This window comes from Habropoda laboriosa, unplaced genomic scaffold (assembly GCF_001263275.1).
Source record: "Habropoda laboriosa isolate 0110345459 unplaced genomic scaffold, ASM126327v1 scaffold207, whole genome shotgun sequence".
NCBI classification, from domain to species: domain Eukaryota; kingdom Metazoa; phylum Arthropoda; class Insecta; order Hymenoptera; family Apidae; genus Habropoda; species Habropoda laboriosa.
The window spans coordinates 553,657-579,370 of NW_017100397.1; the positions used below are offsets into that span (position 1 = coordinate 553,657).

At 39.4% G+C, this 25,714-nt stretch overlaps 1 protein-coding gene across 8 annotated transcripts in view; it reads right to left on the reverse strand.

Moving 5' to 3' along the window:
- Positions 1 to 25,714, reverse strand: part of LOC108575260 (nuclear factor 1 X-type) — an 87,769-nt gene that overhangs the window by 61,583 nt on the left and 472 nt on the right. For 5 of the 8 annotated variants that reach the window (XM_017938012.1, XM_017938010.1, XM_017938004.1 and 2 more), the window contains exon 2: positions 13,626 to 13,781. In XM_017938012.1, the coding sequence (XP_017793501.1) occupies positions 13,626 to 13,781 (156 nt within the window). Of the gene's footprint in view, positions 1 to 13,625; positions 13,782 to 15,943; positions 16,502 to 18,572; positions 18,766 to 25,714 lie in introns of those variants that run through there. The other 3 variants (XM_017938009.1, XM_017938007.1, XM_017938011.1) reach the window with 3 other exon arrangements.

The following is a 25,714-nucleotide window of genomic DNA, read 5'->3' on the forward strand; positions in this document are numbered from 1 at the left end:
AACCAAATTATTTAAGAACTTTATCGAAGTCGTCGAAAAATTAATTCCAACAATCGAACATTCTTTCTACCAAAAAAGGATGCAAAATTCTTTCAAGAAAAAAATCCCAGCTGTCCTCTAAGCGAAAGATCAAATAGAATCACCCAATCTCCAAGAAAAATTCCACTCTTTGCAACAGCAGACGTGTCTCCAATGGCGTCAAACGGAAGAATCATTTCTCCATTGGAAAAATAATTTTCTCCAGGACGATTCCGTGTGGAGATATGCATATGTGTATGCATATAAGGGGAACACTCGCGACTCTCTTTTCTAATCTGCAGAGAAAGAGAAAAAGAAAGAGAACGAGAGAGAGTTGGTCGTGGCCGCGAGACGATAGTCCTCCGGCCGAGCATATAATTCATTCGTCTCTCAGACACCGGCGTCGCTCTCCTTAGGGGGTTGCTTCAATCCACCCCTTTTATTTTCGCGGGTTTTCTCTCCGTCGTTGAATGGGAATCCGCCACGGACAGATTTATTTAGAGGGTGAAACGCTATCCTATGCTTCTTTTGCTCCTTTACGCTCTTTATTTATCGTTATCGCGACAATGGAAACGGCCAACGATGTTCCACCGATTGTACTCTAATTTAATGGACGTTCGTGGCAATAATATGAAGAACTTTGTAGAAATACATACGTAGCACTCCTTGATATAAGAAAGCACATGGGAAAGTGGCACTCTGAAAATTCTTAAAATAGGGTAAACGACTCTTTTTATGGAAGGTTAAATGGATGGACAATTGAGGGAGTTGAAATGGTAAATGATGTAAGTACCAAAAGTGAAGATTTTCCAGTGTAAAGAAAAAATATGTTTGTTCATTTTGACACTTGAAATTTGGCAATACGTAATTTAAAAAATATTACTAAATTTTCGTGGGAGAGTCTTGTATATAAAGTGCAGGTAGATGGATTTGAAGAAACACAGAAGATATCGATTAAACCCCGTTTAAAAGTAAAACCGACGGAATTGGGCCAAAGTGGGGGGCCTAACGAATCCAATCGACTTATCGAGCCACGATGAATTTCGCAGTTCTTTGCAACCCTTCAGTCCTTAATCCGCTTGCGCCCCGTGTACCCAACAATCAATTCGCCAAATCAGATTGCTGGCTCGCGCCGCGACTTTTAAGGATCTCCTAGCTGTTCTCCAAATTACCAGAAAATTACTTACTTCGAGAAAAAAAAAAAACGACGTGTATACTCTACTACATGAATTATCACATTAAGGTAGAATTTTCTTGCTCTTGAAACTACTGAAAATAATACTTCCAATGGTCTCTAAAAAAATTTGATTGTTTATTCGTTGAAAAAAAAGTCTTAACACCCTTCTAGGAACTATAGAAAGAAAACATCGAATTCATAATTATATCAAATTTCCCAGAAACCAAAAATATCCTTCCGATCCTCTCTAAGTTTACTAAAAAAAATTGCTTATTCACTCATCTGACCTTTCTATAAACTATAGAAAAAACCTCTACTCCATAATTAAACCAAATTCTAAAAAAAAAAAACAAACACAAAAGAAACACTAAAACCCTTGTATATACAAACGAAACAAAATCCTCTGATCTCGAAGTAAAATACGAGAGCTCCCTGACCAACCAATTTCTATCGTCGAAACCGGAAGTGGCGCGATACGCGTGCAGATTCGCGGCCATAAAGTCCCCATCCCCGATCGTTGCAGCAGCACACGTATAAAAAACGCATGGAACGATCGAGAATGGAAGGAGGTGGGTGATATCAGAGAGGAGCAAAAGGCCGTTCTGAAAATTTTATTGCCATTGTTTCCGGCGTCTGACTGTGTGCAAGCGTTTCTCCTTCAGGAATATTCGCGCGAAAGGGTTCTCTCCCCACATATGTGTGTACGTGTGCACGCGCCTTCTAGGCAATAAAACGCGCAAGTAGAACGCACAGTAATGTGGTGGAAGGAGGGGAGAAACGCGGAAGCGGATTATTTCGCGTCTCAACGATATGCCTGCCGTCACGGCTGTCCTGGCCAAGGGTTCGTCTTCTGCCACACGATCGTTTATCTTCAGCAGCATCCAGCTTCCGGCCAGGGTGGTGGCCTCCGCGAAAAAAGTCTCACGCGCTATTGAACTCTGCTCGCTCGAACGCCCCAAGGGGTGGAACGAGCACGCTCGAGTCTGTTTCTTTTGCAAAGCGTGATCAGGGGAATGGTGTGCGAGTTATGGAAAGGGTGATTGTACCTCTTCCTTAGGTGATTGGTGATCTTTCCTTTTTTTAAGGGGATTTTTGATTTAACGTATTACCAACTGAACGAACTGCAGTTGAATGGACGTCTAAGATTGGTAGAGAAGCTTTGTTAGAGTACTGCAAATATTTCTTATAGCTAATGAAAGAGTTAACTACGCACTCTATATACCTATTTCATAATTAAAGTCCATTTTCATCAATCACATTGGTACCAAATTGGTAAAACACAGATGAAAACAGTTCATATGAACCCATATCCGAAAATTATTTATTAACGAATTACTTCTTAAATAAAAGAATCGACCCTTAAATTCAGCAAGGGGTATCATATGCGTAACAGACATCGCTCGGGTACCAGGCAGACCTTCTAGAGCAATAAAGGAAACCGGCGAAAGTTTCGTACCCGAGTGCAACCCTATAAAACGATATTCTTAACTTAGGATTTCTGAACAGCCGGTCACCACATGGGCGAAAAATTGTAAATATTGTTGTTATTTAACATCTGTCCCGACAATCCATTTACAGGAATCCTAGGACAATTTATAACATAAAACATACCCACAATTCTTCTCTCCATCACCTCACAAACCGCACCCATAGCCAAACACCTACACGAATCTTACACCGATAGGAAAATTGTACGAACTGAAGTAAAACAGTTTTTTTTTAGCGACACGAGCAAATTCATTCGAACTTCCGAACACACACCATCACCCCCACACACTGAATAAAGTCATAGTCTTCTAATAGTAAATTCCTTCTCGTGCTTCATTTTTAAAAAGTTCCCGTGCGCTACCTAAGTCCCGAACCCCGGTAAATTCCTTTGGTGGCTTGACCCAAAAAAGCTGCATTATAATCAGGCGTCCAGTGACCGCCATATCGAGATCCGTAACAGGGGATCTTTTAATCTAGAGAGTCATTCTTTAGTTCCTTTTTGAGATTTTCTTACAGAGAAACCATAAGACTTTTTAGTATAGATTTTTCGCACACATATTTATTCGTGTGTTAAGGATATTCGCAATTTTTTTGAAGTGAAAATAATAAAAATTGACTGAATTGTAAGTTATTCAATACGGTTCTTTTAAAACAAAAATGTCCTACTGGCTGACATGATTCTGCCCATTCTATTTACTCGAAACGAAAAAACCAAAAAGATTCCTAATTAGAATGAATGTGGCTATGGTGTGAACCAGGATAAAAGAAAAATATTGACAATTTAAAAAAATGGAGGCACATTGAAGTTTGAATATCGATTTTTTCCATTGTTTTTCCTTGTTTGTGAGCTCTAAACTTAGGAAAAATAGAATTTTCTGCTTTTCTGGTTCCTGCAATCACGGCACATCTGCTGAACATGAATGCGAAATTTGGAGACAATCAGTCAGCTAGAACATGAGATATCGTGTCAGCCATTTCGAAAAGTACGGTTTCGAGAAAACCGCGCTCAAAGTTTCTCATACCAGTTAAATGAAAATTGTTGTACTTTCGACCAATACAGTGGACCTTCTTCTTATTCAAAAAAGTCCTGCTTAACTGATTTTTCTTCCATACGAGCAACCCTAACCTTCTTGGCAGCTTCTGTCGACCTCTGCTCTGTATACCTCTACTTACTGGCCAACAGTCATTCCCAATACACAAAAAAAAAAAAAAAACACACAGAATAGATGAAAATCCCTCGTTGAATAAACTAACGGTTAAAAACGTGGTGATTTTGACGGCTGCTAGTCCTGAACGTATATGTTTTGGAGCGAAAATTCAAATCAACGAATTTAACGATTCGTTATTATTTTGTGTTTCCGCTTCTAATTACCTCTTCCATAATTTGTCTGGAGATGAATCTTCCTAGATCGGTGTAATTGCTTCCAAAATTTTCTCACTAAAAGCTAGTTGTACGTCAATGGATATTGCTCGCTGCATGCTGTGTGCAGTGTTCTTTAAATACTTATAACTTTGTTAGTTTTACAAATTTTGGCAAATCCTTTCGCAAACATAATTTCGAAAATCTAAACTTTCAGCAAATAAAGAAAATCGATTTTTTAGAATACCCCCTTAAGTAATTTTATCAAGAATGTATATTATTCAAGAGGATTAACTATGCCTATAATCAAGAATTCAAAACATTTTATAAAAAGAAAAAAAATCTTCATCCTCAAGAACCATCAACCTAGAAACACAAAACTCCATCCTACACCCTCACATTTATTTATTCACCCATTCTCAACCACCTCCCGCCGTGCATCGACCTCATTAGCTCTCCCCGCCCCCTCTTGCTCTGCCACCTCGAAAAATCGAAAAAAATGCCAAGCCATCCAAAGAACCGCGCGTAATCCCTCCCAAATAGCCGTCGATAATTAATAACCCTCACACTCTAACCCCCGGAAACATAATCCAACATTAACAAGCCTACCAAAACACCAACCTACCCAACCCCCTCCTCTACCATGCTATACTGTCACCCATGTATCCAACCTTCCATCCCCTCCAACGTAAACTGGAATACACCAACACTCCTCGTGACGAGGAGGTGCGAGGTGCATCGTGATGCGATAGCCCGGTTGAGCTCGTTAGATGAATGGGGCCGACACACATACCTAGCAACAACGCCTAACCTGGCCAACGAATATACACGTTTATCATGAGAGAGAGTGAGAGCAACGACTATTCAAAACTGTCGAAAACGTCTAAGCCAAGCGAGGACAGAGATACGTTTACAGTCGGAGACAAAAGTTTGCAAACTTTAACAAAAATATTCATTTTCTTTCCGCATGGATCTTTGCATTTTTTCAAAATTTCTGGTTTAGATACTTTACGCAGTTGTATCATCATTGACGATGTATCGTAATTCAGTGCTTGCGCTCTTTGTTGTTTAGATATCAAAGGGTTAGATAGGCTAGATGTCAAAGGGTTTTCGTGGATTTATATATTTAGATATAGAGGGTGAATGAAAAATCGTGGTACACCGATAGCTAAGCAAAAATACTAGAACCGATGTCTACAAATCTATGCACGAACCGTAGTAGTAAGTATTCGATAGGAAAATTCGTTAAGTAGAGATAGTCCGTAGATAAGTCTACATGTACTTGACAGATTTTGGAAATCTTTTACTACCCAAGTTCCTCATAGTTCCTCCATTAGAAATCACGGACCTCATATCACACTTCTCTTTAACTAGATTTCTACCATTCACATATACTATTCTAAAAAATTTTCTTTCCCAACATTCTCAACCAATTTTTTTAAAACTCACTCTACCAATCTCAGATATCCCTTCAACTAAAATTTTCGTTCGATTGCTAATCCCTTAACACATCAAATCCTCAATCTCACTACTACTCCACAAAAATCGAACAACTCCTTCGTGTTCCTTCCTCAAAGTGCATTCTTACTTACTTACTATTCCGACAACATGGATGCGGCAAATTAAACGAGCGTGTACGTGCAACTTTTGTCACCGACTGTATAATATAGGTGTATCCAACGCAGAGAGGAACAAAGAGGGTTTATAGGTGGGTACCACCAGAGACCGATATAGGACACGGAACACGCCGGTTGGGCCGAAGGGCAGACGTGGAGGGAGGGAGGGCCGCTAGTTTGCATAAATTTAGGAAATACAGGCTGGAAAATCGATATCCGCATAGAGATTATAGATGGTGGTTGGTAGGCGCCGCGTAGCCGCAGCCTCCGTCGCGACGGCGTATGCGCTACATGTCTACGCTCTCTCCACTGCACACCCTCTATATATACCTACATACATACACAGACTCATGCCCTCAACCCTTTCTCACCCCCTCCATCTCTCTCTTTCTACCCACCTTAATCTCCCCCTCTCTCTCTATCTCTCTGAGGCTACCCGAAAAGCTGGTACTCGTAGCGTGTACACCAGGGTACCAGGATACTTCTTGCGGGTGTTGGTGCCGCGTTTCACCCCCCTCTTCTCACCCTGATACACGGTGCTCCTGTATCTGTCTCGTTTTGGTCAGGGATCCTCCGTCTTCACTCCTCGTTTCACTTCTATTTCTCTCTCTCTCTCTCTCTCTCTCTCTCTGTTCGTGTTTCTCTTCTACGTTTTGTCTCCTCATTTCTTTCCTAGAGGGTTGGAGATTGGTCTCTGTCTCTGTCTGGCATCAGGGGGAGGATTCGAGTAGTCGATAGCGTCCTGCGGCTTGTCTCGAAATTAAGAGAAAACGACCGACTCGAACCCTGCTCTGCCACTTTTTTTTAGCCGCATTTTCTGTGCTTCGAATAACCCTTCTCTACTCCTTTAACGTTCTCTCTTTCTTCTTTTTGCTATGGAGGAGGGTTTTGGTCAACGTTTTTATATTTTATTTTTTGGGGGGGAGTGAGGGGGTTGCACGCTCGTGTGTTGATTTGGGGATGCCTTTCGAGGGCGATCTTGATTGGGGAATGCGGCCTTTTGATGAAGGGGTTAATCGCATATCAATGAACCTTGATTACAGGTTGTTTACAGGCTCGTTGGATAGGTGAACTGTTTAACCCTTTCGTGAATGAATTTTTATTTAAGAATTTGTTGTTTATCTTAAGATCAATTTTTGTTCGAGTACCCAAGCGGGACACATGTGTTCTACCACATAACTACTGGATCGCGAAAGGATTAAAGTGAGTATTTGGAAGATTCTTAGGTGTCTTTATTCTAAGAATCAATTGATCGATAATTTTCTAAGTTTTCTAATTGGATGTATTATTTATTGTAGAATTCAGGCGTGCATTTAAAAATTGGCAAAGAGTGAAAATTTCAATGTATTGTTTGAATGAGGGTATCAAGGGGGCTGTGAAGTAATTGATAATTAATTAAAGTTTGTTTTACGAGAAACAACACGTGAATAGGAAAGAGGAATTCCTCGAAAGAAAAAGATTCGTGACAGTCCAAGTTTGAGTGCACTCTAATCTACGGTGCATAAATATAGAAGGGGATACTTTGTAGTCCGTAGTGTCGCACAGATAGGAAAGAGGCGGATTTGTAGTCCGTAGCCTATCTCTTGGCATAATTTATAGTCTAAAGTATCGCATAAAATAGAAAAGAGCCACTTTGTAGTCTAAACTGTAGCATACAACTCAAGAATAAGGACATTTCTAATCCAATGTTTAAAAGAAAAAGCAATTTGTAGTCTTAAAACCTTTCAGATAAAATGAACAAGTGTAATTTGTAATCCGCTATTTCTCTAACCTATAAAATTCAATCACATTCAACAGAATTCTTCCTAGAAGTCCGTCGTTTTTCCCGAACCCTTGTTAAAGGTAACCTGGAAGGCGGAAAAGTTCTTAAATGAAATCGAGTTAATCAACAAACTAGCACAATGTGAAGAATCAAATTTCAGATATTGCTGGGATTAAATACAAGTATTGATATTCTTAAATTAACAATATACCGAAGGAAAGTTTTCGACCTTTTAGGGAAAAAGATTCTGACCCTATTTCTAATCCTATTGGAAAACTTGCAATAAAACAAATTCCAGAAAATTCGAGAAACTCCATTTGGAAATTCCGAAAAACTTGCAATTTCCGGAACACTTATTTTGATATTATAAAATATTGTGTGACGTATATATTAACAATATCACAAATAATACTCAATTAACAAAGTTGCAAACGATCGTGAAAAGTTTTTAAGAATTTACCATTGTTACTAATGTCTTGTCAAATTACCCCTGTGATAAACAGTAGACTCCCTCTTAACCGGCCCTTAGTCGGTCAGTCCGACGATATCACTTGTAGGTAGTAAATACCATAAAAAATACATATACACGGTGTCCCGTAACTCCTCGAACACCCGGAAATGGGGGGTTGTACTTTTTCCTTTTCCAAAATGTAGTTCGAAGCTTCGTTTCTGAATTATTAACGAAAAATATTACACTAATATTATTATTATTATTACACAGAAAATCTAAATATAATGTACTACACTACCGGCCAAAAGTATCGAATCACCTGCTAATTTACGGTAAAATTGAATCCGCTGCTAATTTTTTACAGAAACTGATGTTGCGGAGATCGATAGTGTTTTACCTTGATTTGAACGAGGAAAAGTTGGTTAAAATATTCTTAAAATTGCTAACTTTATTCTGAAAATTTTTCTATAACCTTTAATGCACAGTGTTTCCAAACATTTGGCCGGTAGTGTATATCGTTAATATAATTTAAAAATGTATAAATGTGTAAAAAATTGAACAATTATTTATATAAAGAAATGAATAATGAGCTTTGATATGGCTGACGATCAGTTCGATGTGTCTCATGTCGAAGTCCGTTACTACTACAGAAAAATCACAATCTATTTCTGCGGAAACTACTGGATAAGAGGGAGTCCACTGTAATTTGAATATTTGAGTGTCGTACGTACATTTTTCAAGCTGCCGCTAATAACTTTGAAACTAATGCGACACAAATCATTAACTAAAAAGAAAAAGTAGCAGTGGTAACAATAATCGAGAAAAATGTTCACAGTGAAAACCAGCTGTTCGACAACTGAAATCCGCGAGGCATGCAAAGTACATACGTGCAGTATGTAGGGCTAGAGAAAGTGTCACCAGCTCGAGTGGTAACGTGTTCCTGTTCGAATCGGTCCGCTTTCAAAGATCGCGATTAGAAAAGAGAAGAGGGAGAGAGAGAGGGAGGTCTGGTGTTCTCTTCTCTCGAAACGTCCATTCCAATTTTTCCGCGCGACTCGCTCGTCGCATGTCAACGAGCCGCGTCGCTCTTTATCCGCGAACGCCATGAAATGTGTATCGCCTTTTTTTCCCGGCTCTTTCTGGAAAGCATCTGCGTACGTGGCCGGCGTGTCGAGCGGCGTGAAAGCGGCTCGAAAAATTTCAGGTCGACGCGTGTCATCGTCGATAACCCGGCTTCCAATCGATTCCCTCTCTCTTTTTTCTTTCGCGGAAGATGCGCGGATACGGTTCTCCTTTCTTAACAGGGCCAGAGATTTTCAAAAGATCGATTTTTGTTTGGTATTTTCCCTCTCTAACGGGGTTCGAGAGTATTTCCGAGTAGGGGGAGTTTTTCTTAAATAAATCTCTCTACCTGTGCCAACGCGACTGAAACGCGTAGAAAACTTATCTTTACTCCTCGAGGAGGTACGCAGAATAACAGCTCGGTAGCGTTTCAATTGTTGCAGATATAACTAATGTCCGATATTAGGTGCCGTCCGGCGTTAAGTGAACTCCCCCGAAGTTTTTCTAAACTTCGACCAAAATATGTCACCGATATGTTCATCGAAACACAATTCTACGCTAACTTCGCAAGGGTGAGAAGGGTTATCGGACACGAGAGTTAATAGAAAAGCGGAAAAGCAACGACAGGATTTACAAACGGTACCGTCGATTATGGCCAGCAGCAGTGGCCACCTCCGCTCACGCTCGCAATTTCATAAAGCCTGTCCATATAATGGGAGAGGGCTCGACAGAGCCTGCAGGGCTTCGTGCGGCGCAGATTAAATGTACTTCATGTAAAATTCAACGCGACCCGCGCGCCAACGGGCACCAAGACACTTTCGTTTTTAAAAACTTCCACGCGCCACCCCCTTCCCTCTACGTTGAGGAATACGGGAAAATTTGTACCGCTTGGATCTACGATATTCTGTCAAAGTTCCCTTCTCTATCCCCTTCCGCGACTTGGAAAATTCTAACGGAAGAATCTTTAAGTAGAAAATAAAAATGATGCGAAGAATTTTTTATATTTCTTCTTAAAAAGTCAAAAATTGGGTTTCTGATAGCGGAAGGGTTGCACGACGCACTTCCCCTCGAGAATATTGTGACGAAATATCGCGATGGAAAAGTCAGGTGCAATTTACAGTAATTTACCAAGTGTATAAAAATCACAAGTGAAGGGGTTAACAAGGGTATCATTTCAATTTAACCCTCTTTAACCCTTTGCATCATAGTGACGAGTCACACTCGTAGCGCAGATTGTGGTTAAGATGTGTCTCCCTTGTGACAAAGGAAGTTAGTTAGTTTTAACTTTAGCTCTAAATTTTAGCTCTTACTTCAGTTCAAGTCTGACGATTGCCAAATGCAAATTGTACGTATCTAAGTACAGTGGGGGGCAAAAGTATTCATATACCCTGTTAGAATTATGGTTATAAATTAAAAGATATTATTTTAATTATGAATCTTCTTTATTTTGATACGCGAGGAAGGCACATCGCTATGCAATCAATCAAACAAAACATCGGCAAGACGCAGAGGAAAAAAAACGTATCTGCGTCACCCATACTAAACAGATGGTTACTATGTTATTTCTATATATATATATATTTACATTAATCTGTCTCAGTATGTTGATTATTTTTGCCGTTACTATTACACAGACACATACTCATTTCTCCTTATAATCCAACATACCCTATAAAATGGATGAAATTTTTAGCGTGTCTAACTGACATAGATCTGCAAAAGGTATTTTTTAAATTTTCATCACGAGCTCAGACAAAAAAGTTGTAAAAACGACTAATTGCAGTTTTTTTCAAAAAAATTCTCTACACATCTAGTAAACTAAACTTTCTAACTTCTCAAAAAGCTCGTCTTTTTTAGTTTTTAAAAAAGTTATTCCATTTTATAGGGTCTATGAATACATTTGTCCTCCACTGTATATAATATCTTGACTTTTTTTCTTCGATTCAACGCTGCATTAGTTGAAGCTAGCATATGTAGCAATTAAGAAGGCAAAGGATTGAAAATCTTCACATTCTACTGCCTCACCTAGTACAATTTGAAAACCTGTTGGATATAGGCAATAAATTAAAGAATGTGATATATCTTATTTATAAAATTATTCTTTATTTAGACTCGAGGAAAGCACGACTACACTCCACGATACGATCTCAACAACAAACGAAAAACAAAGGAGAATATCAGCGTCCACCCTATGTCATTCTCCTATATATGCTTACAGTAACCTTTCTCAGTACGTTGATCATTCTTGCTGTCCCCACTACGCACACGTACTCATTTCACGAAATAGTCACTCAAAAGATACACACTAGATCAAACTCCGAGAAGAACCCAAAAAAGAAACATCCCCCGGGTGTGATGGACTTCAGATTCGACGTCTGCCTAACGGAAGTTCAATTAAGAGCGGCAAAAGGCGAAAGAAGAAACGCGTGCAAAGAGCAGAGAAGGAGAGTTGGTGAACCTTGTGTAGGTATCGAGCGAGGTTGGCGCGTCGGCTCGGTTCGACGAGTCATTGACATTCGAATTTTCGGCCTGGACCGCAATCTTTTCCCTTTTTCCTCCTTTTTTCTCTTCCCCGTGGTGGCTGCCTCCTCCTCCTCCTCTTCTTCTTCTCTCTTCGCCAAGCTTTCTCTCCCACCCTCTCTCTCTCTCTCTCGCCTATCCACCGCAATTCGTATTCTCCACTCGCGACGCCGTTCGATCAATATTTTAATTTCGCGATGCAACGGTATTTAGCAGGGACGAGAAGGACGGACAGGCAGAACGGTGAAAGGAGCAGGAGCATATCGATGGATCATGGACTTTAGAGAAAATTGTCGGCCAACGACGATTTTTTCCTCTCTACGTGGAAAAAAGTGCTGTCTATCTGTCTCAACGGAGGTCCGGATGACCGATGTCCGGTGAAAAGGGACGCAAATCGGTGGAAAACGTCCCTGGCGCTTTTGTGAGGATTTGCTGTCGCTACTTACGGTCGTCTTGATTACCTCTCATTTCAGGAAATTTGGAATGAAATTTAATTGTGAGAATGTTCCTCTTTGATTTAGCAATTTCGTGCTTTTTTTTTTTTTTAATTCGAAATGAAATTGAATTGCGAAGATGTTTCTTGTTTGATTTAGTAATTTTGTATTTTTTGGAAGAAATGTGAAGTTCTGACAGCTTGTCGATGATAGCGACGATTCAGTGAACTGACTGGAGAACAGGCCGTCTTGTTTATAATTACATGCCTGTATACGTTCTACGCGAATTGAGAGATGTTTGCCTATACACTAATGTTCCACGAGGTGATTCTTGGAAATACAATTTTCGAGGACATTGAACTGGCTCGCGTGTTAGCCTTATAAAATTAAAAACAATTGGACTTCTAAGAATTTCAACCTCGGGCAAACATTCGACTTGTTTTCTTCATGGAACAGTGTCAAAGAGATTGTGAAACATTTACGTAGAAATTAGAACAGCTCTATTCGTATATTCGAAAAATCGTTAATATTCAAATTCTAAATTTTTCAAAATTATTCCGCACCTGTAATTCGAAGGAAACGAAACAATTTGAAAAATCACCAATAATAAAAATTTCCACAATTCTATGTCGGAAACGAACTAAACAAAGAGGATTTACTTAAAAAAACAGATTATTCCGTGCGGAGAATATGTGTGTCCGTCATAATATGTGTCACTCTAAGCAAAGTAAGTTTTATTCGAAACTTTTTTTCGAATAACGAATAGTTCGGGAGGTAATCGAGTGAAACGATTATAATGGGTCGCCCTGTATAAGAATTCGACTTCCCAAGGGGAATTTTGAAAGATTAACAGAGTAAGGGACGTAGCAAGAGTCACATGGGCCTCGTTAATGGCCCCCGGTTCCGCGCAAATTGTTCTATTAATAAATACATGCTCCCGCAGGACGATTGAGAGCTACTGGCTTTGAGGCTGTGAGCGATAGCGCGCGTCACGAGGACGCTACTGCGCCAGAAATAGGCCGAAACCTCATTATTTTTATTCTTAACCATGAAATTAGCGAACAACCGCACACAAACACATACACACACAAGTACAACACGATTTCGTGCAACGTCTCGTGTATCGATTCGTTATCCCTTCTTCTCGCGTGCACCTCTACACATGCTATTTCGACGACTGCTGGATAGCTTAAACGGTCGAATTTTCGTTAGCGTCGAAAAGTAGCGTGTTTAAACATGTTCTTCACTTGACACCCTCTAAATTGCATGGTTTACGATTTTAGAGTCGTATTCCGTGATGTAGTTTGATTATTCTAAGCTGACGTTTCGATTATTATTGTTAACCTTTTGTCTTATGATCGTTTTTAGGGGTTAAAAAGATAAATATACTTGTATCAATAAAATAGTAACACATAAACGTCATAATGTTACAATCTAATCCCCACTTCCAATCATAAGACTTATTTTTAACTAACTTCTTGTTCAAATCAACACGTATAAAACCCTGCGTATAAAATCCTATACGACAAACATGTTGTCAGCCATATTGGCTAAAATGACGTCAGAAAGTTCACGTGCAGCTTGCATACCTGAAATTCCATTCTACCTAACCTGTCAATAACCTATTAATCTCGTTTCAAACACTTCCACCGAGTTCAATTCACGCTCATCGCTATATCAATCGATTTAACTTAATCGTTATTAGCAAAATCATGTAGAAAAGTGTAAATAACTCACCTGGAGCTCCTCCTTGCACTGCCTTTCCTCTTCGAGACTCATCCGTTTCTCGTGCTTCTTGTAGTAACGCCTCTTGGCGGCTTGTAGGTTGAACCACGTGTACGAGAAAGACTTCACGAATGGTAGGAGGGCCTCAATGAATGGATGGAACTCATCCTGCAGGCACAAGCGATCACAAACTGATTAGAGACACGTTACACGGCACACACACTTTTCGCCATTCGAGAACGCGGGATAACATCAACTAACTCCCCCCACTCTACCTCACTAAACTCCCTCTGGAACACACGCGACCACCGATGTTTACTCTACCAGAGTTCCGCGCGAAAAGAGCCGTGTATCGCGTCGTCGAAACGAACCCACACGATCGAAAATCGAATTCGTACAAATACGCATTGAGGAAAAATGCTGGTTGTTCATTTCATATGTATCCAGACGCGTAACTTTCGAATGCTAAGCTGTTCTTTAAGACTCGTTACAAGCTCGGGAGAACGGTGAATTTGAATGTGTACTTGGCGGCAATTTTGAAAAAAGGTGAAGATTAAAGTGTCGAAAAATTGAATTTCATCGAAATTCTTCTAAAAAGTATTGTAACTTGGATTGTATTAATTTCTTTCTGCTTTTAAAAATTGATGGGGAATAAGTATTATTATATTGTAAAGAATTGATTAAATATAATTTAACATACAAAATAATACCCTCTCGTTCTCGAATGTGTACAATTTATTTTCAATTTGTTACTTATATATATGATCGTGCATGGATTGTGCAAGTTTCTAGTTTAGCTTTCATGCAAATTTCAATTCGATTCACCATGCAACCTTTCGTAAAAGACACGCACATTTCTCTATAATTGAATTCTCAATTTGAAATTACTTTAACCAAAATCTGCCATGAAATTTTCAGTTAAAATACTCGAGGAATTACAGGAATCGAATTTTTCTTCCAACAGAGGACAGAGGAGACAAAAAAGTCGCGGACATCCGGGGGAAATCGGTCTCTTATCGTAACGTGGAACAATTCCGGAATGGAGACACGGTCGAATCTCCGTTTCCGGTTCACAGAACGGCGAGAAAAAGGGGCGAAGATCGATTATTGGTACGAGAGATCGACGACATTTGCACGATCCTTTGTGAGGGAAATCCAGCGATTCACGCTCCAAGGGGATGTAAACATCATTCTACAGGGATGAATTTTTCTGTGATTTCTCTGTCGAGATGAAAAGCTTGCCTGTTAGATGGAATATTTGTCGATGGAACAATATGACGTACGTGCAGTCTCATCCAATGGTATCTAAATGCAAAGAGTATAGATGGTTGGATGGAGGATATGTTAATGATCCATGATTGAAGTGTTCTCAGAAGAAAAATGCGAGGAAAAGTATGAGGATGAAATTTCAGAATGAAGAACGAGGGTCTGAAGTTTCAAAAATCACGAGTAAAAATACCAATACATCATTGTCCAGCATGAAATTGTTTTGTTAAACTGACGATGGAAAAACGACACCCTATAGATAAATACATATAGACTTGATAAGTTCAATTCTTTATGTAGGAACACCTATACAAAGCATGTTATTGAATCATGTTCATCATCAATGGTTATGACCTAGTTCAACCTAAAGAAGAAGAAGATACAACCGTGAATTGAGAAACATACAGAACAAACACTTGTATCATTCATACATTTCAACAGCTCCAATCATCAATGAACTGTGATACAATAATGCACACTTCTCAACAACCTTAATCATAACCATCACCCAAAACCTTCTTACAACCTCAAATCAGGAGACTCGACTGTTAATCTGTATATGTATACAAAATAGAATGTCTTCCCCATTAATTCTTAAATCCTTTGATCCATCTGGACCAAATTATGCATGGTTACTTTGCAAGATGCTGCAAAAAATATAAAAAAACCACAAAACCTAGAAACCCAACTATCCCCCCGATTTAATTCCCTCGATCGTTTCACATTTTCACAGGTGCTGATATTCTAGATATAAGAAGCCCGGGTAACGCTTAAAGCTATAGTAGAGACCAAATATATTGGCCAGTCATGGTCATTAATCCTCCACCCTTTTTTCACACCGACCGAGGAGAAATGACCTTGACAGGTGAATATATTTGGCTCGTACTATAATTGAAGATAAAGTAACCTACAGAAAGGTGTTGATTGAGCAACAAAGCACGAGAACCAAATCTACCAAAATGGACGAAACCTGAGGGACAAGATAAGGAGCGAAAGGTGGTTGAAGTAGGTTAGGGTTGAAACACGAGGCTGGCCTGTATGAACAAGCGTCAAACGACACGAACCATCGAGTATTCGCAAGCACTGCGGCTGCTGTGGCACACTACCGTCTGTCTGTCCCTCCTGCCGTCCGGCTGTCAGAAGCACCGATTTTCGCAGTAACAACCGTCAGGTTCGCAATACTCCTCCGCCACCCTGTCGCAGATTGATCGTGGCCTCATCTGCACCACCTCTCCTCCACCTCTCTTCTCCTCCCTTCTGTTTCCACTGATACCAAAAATTGATCAAGACCTCGAAAGGTCAATTTTAAATCCTCTTAACAACTCTACTTATCTCCACTTTCTCTTTGTCTTTTTCCTTTTATCTCTCGTTCTCCCTCTCTTTCTGGAAGAGAATTATTATTCTTACGTTTTCTTTCCGGTTGTTATTCTTATATCGTATCCTATATATGTGAGGAAGGTTAAGTTTCTTCCTGGTTAACTCTCGTTAGCTTGCTCGAGCGACCGGAGAGAGGTAGTAAAGGGTTTCTCCTTGGTTGTCTGGTGTCTCGAGGATTTACTGGCTTCTTCGGTGAGACGTCTGGCGGAAGAAACTTCGATATTCCACACGCTGATGGGTTTCTGCTGCGGGAAAACGGACCACACGGTTTCGTCGATGATCATCACGACGATGCTTTTTCTGACTGATCTTTTCAGCGATCAGTGACGTTCGAACGAGGAAATTCGATCGTGGATTCTAGCCCCGCGAAACTTACCCACGATTTCATTTTGCGTAATTGATTTGCAATCTCGATGTTAGTGAACCAACGTAATGGTGAATTAAAGTATTCATGTAGAAGAGATTCTCATGAGCTATAAAATTCGACGATTAATTGAATACAATATTAACATGTTCTGTCACAGTTTTTGGAGATGGAATTCTCACTAGACGCAAAAATCTACAAAGATTACAGTATCAAATATTCTCATGTGACTTTCTCATTTCGTTTCAACGCTCTAGCGAAACTCTTGTTAACACAATAAATAGCTGATTTTAACATACATACAGTTACTCCGAAAAATATCGGATGTCGAGGGAAATTGTTAAAGAAAAGTCAAGTGCTCGCCAGAAGAGCAGAGAGAGGAAGATTTTCGCGTAGAGAGCTCGCTTTGTCACCGCGGTTCTTGTGCTCGCGCGCTCCCGCGTCTATCTATACGACACACCGCGTTATTTTCGGACGCGAACGAAAATCAAAGGCATTAAGGAGGCGCATGGTGACGCTGTGAGCGTCGTCATCGCGGAAAAGATCAGGGGAGGACAAGGACGCGGGCGAAGGGGACGTCGTCATGCGATTCGCCCGGGTTTCTTCGAGGGTTGATGAACCGAACGACCAAATTTCGCCAAAATAAACGCGAAAATTCAACGATTTGATTGTGGAACATTTTCCTGGAAGTCCAGAACCTTTCTAGTAATTTAACTCTTTTCATTTTCATTTAGCAGTTAATATTTAAAATAAAAAATTTCACTGAGTTTACTTATTTATAATTTTTGTATGCAGGTTAATTTAAAATTTGAAGAATTAAAAGTGTGAGTGAGTGTCAGTGCTCATTCAAACACGTAATGGTTAAAGATGGTTGATGAGGATCGGTAGAATGTATGTGAAAGATTAATCACTCTGTGGTTGAATAGTACTGTGAACTCTGGAATGTTCTTTAGTTTGTTTTAGAATTAACGAGTACATTAATGTAGCAATTAAGAAATGGTAAATGAAGAATTTCTGTTGATCAAGTATTTGATGGTAAGTTAGATAGAAACATATGGAAAATTAATGATTTTACAGTGGAATATTTCTGAGAAATAAAACGTTCTATGAAATTCATTACATAGCTAGTTTCAAAATTAATGGACGCGTTACTGTGGTAATTAAGGGGTGATTGGTGGAGATCCTCGATTCACAATTTGTATTAAAAAGTATAGAAGAATCTGCTACTGAATGTCCCTGAGAAATCTGTAATATTCTTTCAGACATCTTACATGTACTATTTTAAACATAACAGTAGCATTAATATCCTCAATAATTTCACTTGAATTTCATTTAAAAGGAAATGTAAAAAATATTTGAAAACAGTCCAGGGTGTTCCTTGACATACACTATATAGTTTCTTTCACAATTTCTAAAAGAATTATTATGCTATTTTAGATAATGCTTAGGCTTTAGAAATGCTCTGTCCAAGAAAGAAGAACTGAGAATAAAAAAAAGAGTGTGTGTTAAAAGAGCATCAATTAACATTCAAATTTCTAGATAACGAAAAGTATAAAAAAACAGATCTCTGAAGAATGAATAGGATCCATGGCGAGTGCACGTGTCGCGGGAACACTTCTATTTGCAAGGCGAGTTTTGGTGCGTAGTTGTCGGTAATAAATCGACGCGGATTCTGCGCGGCTGCGCTTGTTTATCGCGACGCCTCGACGTAGAATACCTTCTTTCAACCATCTTTGTCCACGTCAACCGACGAAAATCAAAAAGATCGCAAACTTAAAAACCAAAGGAGAAATCAAAATATTCCTCTCTAATTGATATTCCAAATCACAATTTCGAGATTGCCTAACCAATTACATCGTTATATAATTACACCATCTACCAAACCACGATTGAATATCCCCGTTAATCCTTGGAAAATCCAAAAAATCCCCGGATCAACCAATTCTACTTACTTGCCAAAAAAAGATCTCCCGTCTTTCCAACCCCACCTTCTAACAATTTTCAAATCGACGAAGATTATCCCTATCAGAAAATAACACGGGTTCCTCCGAAGACGCAATAACTGTACGATAAGACACGGTTTTCCAGCGATGAAAAGACGATGATCAGCTGACGCTCGAACTCTAAAAGGTCCACGTCCGATCACCGACGCGCCTCTATCACTGCGACGATCTCTCCAAACGCACAGTCGATCGCTCGAACGGCGCACTGATCCACTCTGGTGGCCTGCCAAAACCTCTCTTCTTCACTCGACGATCCACTTGTACCCCTTCGTACCACTAAAATCCAACCCCAGATCTTCCAAAATATTTTCCAAAAAAAAGAAAGAACGTCTCCGACAAGAATCGTTATCAACGAATCAATTACTATATCGATGATGTAAAGGACTGATTAAACGTTGATTAATTATAAGAATTCCACGACGACGTGATGAAAACGAGGTAAAAGAAACGAGGATAAATCGTGTACGCGAGAGATACGTTGAATAGAAACAATCAAGGAGGACCGTCGACGCCGGACGGGTACGACGTCGGTCGTCGCGACGACACTGAGACGCCGGTCGTCGAGACGCGCGTATCTAGACGCGCCGCGCGGCGGCCAGGTACGGCACCCCAAACAGTTATTAATAGCCTCTGTCCTAGCTTACTAGATTTGCCCTCGAACCGACGCAACTTCTCCTCCTACCGTTACTTCTCCTCCTTCTGCACCCCTCCACCCTCCACTCTTCATCAACGACGTGTTTCCCCTCCAACGCTGCTCCCTTTGGGATATTCCCCTTGAACGGTGGGAGGAGAAGACGCCACTACTCGACGCCTGGCGTCGTACGGGCTCTATCGTGCTACTGTGCAATTTTCGATTTTTCTTCTTTTTTTTTTAGAAGGGATTTCGGCCTTTTTTCTGCTGCGGTTTTGAGGAGACGTGTTGGAAAGTGGTATTGATTGGTTTTCTTTTTTTTTTTTCATGGAAATTTTGGGTGTGGCTAAATATGAATTTTTTTCCTTTCGTTTTCTTTTGTAAAAGGATGAACGGTGATATTGATTGATTTTTCATGGAGTTTGGAAGAGTTTGGAGTGTTGTAGCTAAGGTTTGATTGATTTTTTTTTAAAGAATTTTTTAATTGCATCGTTGCTGCCCTTTTTGTCTTCAGGAAAAATAGAGGATAGTATCGATCGGTTCTCGATGGAATTTTTCAGCCTGGTGAATGTAGAATTCACCCCTTTGCGGTTAAGATTTGAATGTTTCATTTTGTTCCAGGATTTATTTTTGTAGCTTCCTTTTTTCGAAAGTACAGGGCAATATCCGTTGGTTTCCAATCAAATTTCTAGAGGTAGAACAATGTAAAATTCACTTCCATTCTAACATACGTTAATTGCAAAGGAAGAATAAGAAAAATAAAATTACAAGGAATAATCTCTTCTAATCTGCTCCCCCCCCCCAAAAAGAACTTTCAAACGCTGAATATCGAAGGTCCATTTTAGCAAAACAAAAAGCGTTAAATTTAAAGTTGTCGTTGCTCGACGGAATTCCGACTGCGACAGGGTAGCTAACAAGGGTTGTCCCGCGGGACGATTGGCAAATTGCGCGGAACTCGACGAAGAAGCCCGGACAAAATTGATTCTTGCCACGTTCCAATTCCCCGCGGAGCTTCCTGTCCTAGCCGCCGCCGCCGCTTTCCGCGTCAATAAACCCGCGAAAAAACAATGGAACTGATTTTTGGAAGCGCTAAAAATAGAGCCGCGTCGCGGGACTGTACAGTGGTGGATCGCTCCACTCGAGCTTTCGCGGAAATTCGTCTCTAAATCTTTCTTTCGATGCACTGTCCGTCCAATCCAGCCAATAATAGTAAAAAGAAGAAAAAAAAAAGAAAAAAGAAGAAAAATGAATTCCTGGATAATTCAAAGTTTTCTAGAATTTGTTTTTATACAAAAAGAAAACGAAACTGTAAATTTCGTTTCTTTCAGCGATACCAAGTGTGAAAAGAAGATAATGATTACTCTCGTTCATAAAATATAATATATACATATAAAAAGGGGGAATGTATGTTATCAGGGTGTTTCTAAGGATCACGAGAATTGCAGGAACACCCTACGGAACGACTTCAAACTTTCTTCGGAAACGTTTCAATCTGAAGTCTAACTTCCTACTCTCAAAGCCTACAAAACCACCCTCTTTACATCAATAATCTCCAACTTCAACCTAAGAACGAACGAAAGAAACTCACCCTCCTTACCACCGCCTATAACCTCAAAAGCCCTGGAGATCCTTCATAAACCCCAGCAAACCCCCCTGAAACCATTCGCACCCCATAACATAAACCAAATTCCTCGACAACCCCTGTAGCACCTGATTAAACCCCTTAACAGTTTAGTGTATCTGGAACAGTGTATCGTTGCGTGCTCCAGAAACTTTATTTATTGAAAGAAGAACAACAGGAAAATTATCATATGCATATACACTGCGTATAATCTGCTATTAAAGGGTTAAGAAGTGCTTGATTTAACTCACTGAAAATCCTTAAAACCCGGTGAAGAGTACTTTCATTGCGTTCAATTATTTTCTAATTAAACGATTGGGTAACAATATAATTTTGAAATTTACCATATTTCTTCACACAAAATATCTCTAAAGAGTACTTTTATTATATCGAGTTGCTTCCTGCCAGAAAATTGGATAACACTATAATCTTGAAATTTGTGTACATTTGTATATCACAAATTTAGGGCAAAACCCTTTAACAACCCTTTAACCATATTTCCTCATTTAAAATATCTGAAGCTCTCTAAAGATTACCTACGCTATATCGAATTATTTTCTACCCAAAAAGAATTGGATAAGAACGGAATCTTAAAATTACTACGAATCCCAAATTGAACGAAGGACAATTCAATTAAGAACCAATTTTCCCCAAGAATTACCGCCAATCCCCTGAATCCCTTTAACAGGCCATCAAAGAGTTAAACGATACATAGAAACACACTCGAAAAAAGTCGGCGAAACCAGCTCAGAAAACAGTAGAACACAGTAGGAGGATTTACAGAGTAGAGGGGGTGAAGGTCCGCAGTAAGAAAGGAAGCGATGTTGTCGCCGGTCCGCGTGGCTTGTAACCGTGCAGAGGGCGAGAAGAATCGACTCAAGAGGAAAAAGACGAGCAGCAGAAAGAAGGTGGTGAACAGAGCACGCGGCCGTCGTTGCGATCGATAGCCAAACTCCTCGTAAGATAGACACTGACACGAACTCTCTCTCTCTCTATTCCCCTCCCCATCCCTCTTGCTCGTCTTCTTTTTTCCACCGTAGATGATAGGAGAAGAGACGCGTTATGCATGGACTCTCTGGCTCGTATATTCGCGATTCCTGATACCAGCAGAGAGGACTGCCTCTTGCAACCGAGCGTTCGATATTTAAGCGAGATAAGACGGATTGCCGGAGACCTATGCTACTTGTAAACCGGAAAGAGGACAACCCTTTGACTAGGGAAAGGGGTTGTTGTCAGAAGGTTCTTAGCTTTATCTTTTCTTTTTCTCCTCTTTTTTTTTTTTTGCCTGGTTTAAAGGTTGAATTTACCAAGTGAAAGGGTGACGAGTCCCCTTAAATTGCTTGTTTAACCCTTTAACAGTGATCGTGTGACATCGTGTGTCAACTGGGTCTGTTACGAAAATTCGAATATTCGGTGGATTCGAATGTAGAATAGTTAAACTGTCCGCATAATTCGAACATTCGAAGCATTCGAAAAAAAACACTTCGTATACTCCAATTATTCGAATAGAGAATTCCTATTCAAAATTATTCAAATTATTCGAATAGTTCGACTATTCGAAGTTTTACAGCCCTAGTCTTAACACTAGAACAACCAAACCGGAAGGTTTCTTACTTTAAATTACAGAAATTATTAAGATACTTTTGTCCAAGTGAAACATTGTGAAATTGTGGTGAACAATTTGTGCCACTGTGGACTACATTTTCAATGATGAACCGTAACGTTTAAGAAGTTGAATGGTCAAATATATGGATCAAAAGAGTGAACTAGTGCTCATTCAATCAGCGACAAAGGGTTATAGATCAAAGATTTCGAAAACAAATAATATCAGGGGCGGCTAATTCAAAGAACGATTACCACCTTTCGACTGGATCACAGTGCTTGAGGGTAAAAGGAGGGCTGGCTCATGTGAGTAGCAATCTTCACGTAATGCACGCTTCGTACGTATCGCAGCCGCTTTACCACCCAGAGTAAATATCGCGTTCGCCGCACTAATGACTGTTCTAAGTTTGCTGGAGACGAGCACGCGGACAACGAACCTTCTCTGGCTATATCCACGCGACATTTCACCGGCTAAGTGGGCTACAATTGTCGCGTCGGAGTGTTCGCAAGAAACTTCTGTCCAATTCGAAAACTTGCCCCATCGAGCGTTTAACAATTAGCGTGCTTTGAAAAATAGCTGGTTGAAGGAGACTTATGAATTCTGTAATTCGATTCGAATTTCTGAAACGTGACAATTAGGTCAGCCTGAAAGAATCGCCCAGATAAAACACGACAGATTTCGAAAGCGGAATTTTCATTAAACGATGATGAATATTCTTCGACTCGACGCTCGAGCAAAATATGTGCAAAAGAAGATTAAAGTGAGAAAATTCCACACTATAGATATTTTTCTGTAATTACTTATTTTAATGTAAACTTTCAACTTTGTTTCAATATTAAGAGTCGAATGATTCGTCGTCAGACTTTGGGAAATTTATTTACGGAATGTAGTAGGATATGACAGTTCGGAACCACTTCTTCGCAGGAAGAAGTAAGCAAATTAGAGAAACATTTGATCAATTTTTATTACTTTAATCTACTAATACCTGCAATATTCATTCAAAATTGATAAAAAATTCACAGTAGATAGTAGATTGGTGTATAACATGTTTGATGGTAAAACTTAATTATCCACAAGGAAATCGAATGATTTAAAATTGACTCGAGGATTCCCTCTAATTTCTTCTAATTTCTGATGCAAATTCAGATGATTTCTGATTCCTTCAAATTTCTTCGAATTTCTCATACTTTTGTGATTCAAATACATAAGTAACGAAAGAAGGAAAGTTATAAAAAGTCAAAGTTACCAATTCCTCACACAAGAAAATCTCACTGAAAATTCACCCTCCAAGAACTACTAACTCTTTCTTCCCATTGAAACCCCGTTTCTCAATCCTTCCCCATAAACACTTAAACGGAACGGTGGTTCATCGTGTTAAACCACCCTTTGAAACATCAAATTAATGGTCTCAGCTACCCTGTTTATCGTATTATCGTCAGAGAAGAGGATTAATTACAATAAGATTAATCTCGAGGGGCAAGATATACACATAGGTGGTGCGACGTAAAGAAATAAAAGCAAGTGCAATCTAAATATAAAAAATCAAAATGGATAGGGGAGCATGTGACGCGGGGCCGTGGTCGCGTTACGTAAGAACCGTGATTATCGGGTATAAATAGGCGTGTTTCCTTACATAATTATACGGGGACGTGAGCGCGTCGCTAGCAGTGAAAGCTGCATTGCTGAAAATCAGCTGACGATCCAGCGATCGAGATATGACGGACGCGAGTGCGCCACCCGGTGTGCACGCCGTGTTTATGCGTGCGTTGCGACGCTCGGCGTCATTACCATCGAGTATATCTCCTATCTTATCGTACTGTTTTCAACGATATTTTAACAGAAATTTTTTATTCGTTCATTTATTCATTTCCATGGATATTATATAAAAGAAAATTAGTATTAAATAAGAAATTACATTTAAAAATGAATTCTACCATTTCTCTGTTCACTTCAATATTTACCGATTTTGACTGAAATTTTGTCTAATAAATGATTTTTTATTAGAATCTTTTTATTTCCAAGAATGATATTTAATTAAAGTTTAGAGTGATTTTCGTTTGAAAATTCTTATGGAATAATATATTATATTTAAAGTGAACTCTTTTCAAGAACTTTTTCTTTCTATTTATATTTCTTGGAAAAATTTCACTTTACTCTCGTGATATTTTTTTTCAACCCCTATTTCTAGAGAATACCTTCACCACCAATTAACGAATTTTAGTCGAATATTAAATTCGACGTCCAAGTGATTAAATTCCTGACTTTCAGGATACCAAGGACGATTACATAATTTTCTGACAGTGTCGGACAGACAATAAGCCAGGTTTCGGAGAAGAATGTTTTACTGGACGAAGGACAAGTTCACAAAACACAATTCGACGGATGAATCACAGGCTCGATGAATATTCCGCGAAAAACAACGGAAACGCAAACTGTCCGGGCAAAACACTCATGTTTACGTCTGATCGGAAAAAGCTGCTCCACGCTGGTGCACGCGAGTCGCACGTGTCCCTCTGTCTTTCAACTCTTTCTCCTCTTTGAACCTTCGTCAACGGGAATAAGTATGAAAAAATAGCTGTAGAATACCCTTCGAAAGAAGAATCATAGAAATCTCCTAGGTGTGAAGTTCAAAAAGGAAAGTATATAATTAAATCTACTTGACGCAGAGAAAAAAGAAGTTAAAGATAAGAATTGACCAAAAATGTAACTTCAAATTGCGTCTAATTTCATTTACACGTTCTACAGGGGAAATCTGGTAAGATTAACAAGAAATAATTTGATCTTCGTCAAATATAGCTAAATTTTCTTTTTACATACATATGTAAGAGTGATTAAATTTCAGACTTTTACTAATACGAAACAGTGAAACTGACATTCACCCTTAGATCCTCCAAATTATAATACACAATCACTATCATCTTCAAAAGAAATGTAGAACATAAAACTCCTCATTCAACTTCCAAGCACTACCGACCCCCTTCCTACAATCTTTAAACAAAAAAACCACAGTGAAATACTCAAACAAACACACCAGACTTAATAAGCACTAAGCAAAACCACACTAAATCCTCCCCCAAGCATAAGCATCAAAATAACATCACCAAGCTCGAGTAACAACTCCCGCCGTCACTAAAGCCAATGCACAAATGAGCAAGCAAGAAAAGCACCTTCCTCGAACCAAAGAAAAAAGAAAAAGCCACACTAGGTTAAAAAAACTTCAAATTTTTCCCTCTCTC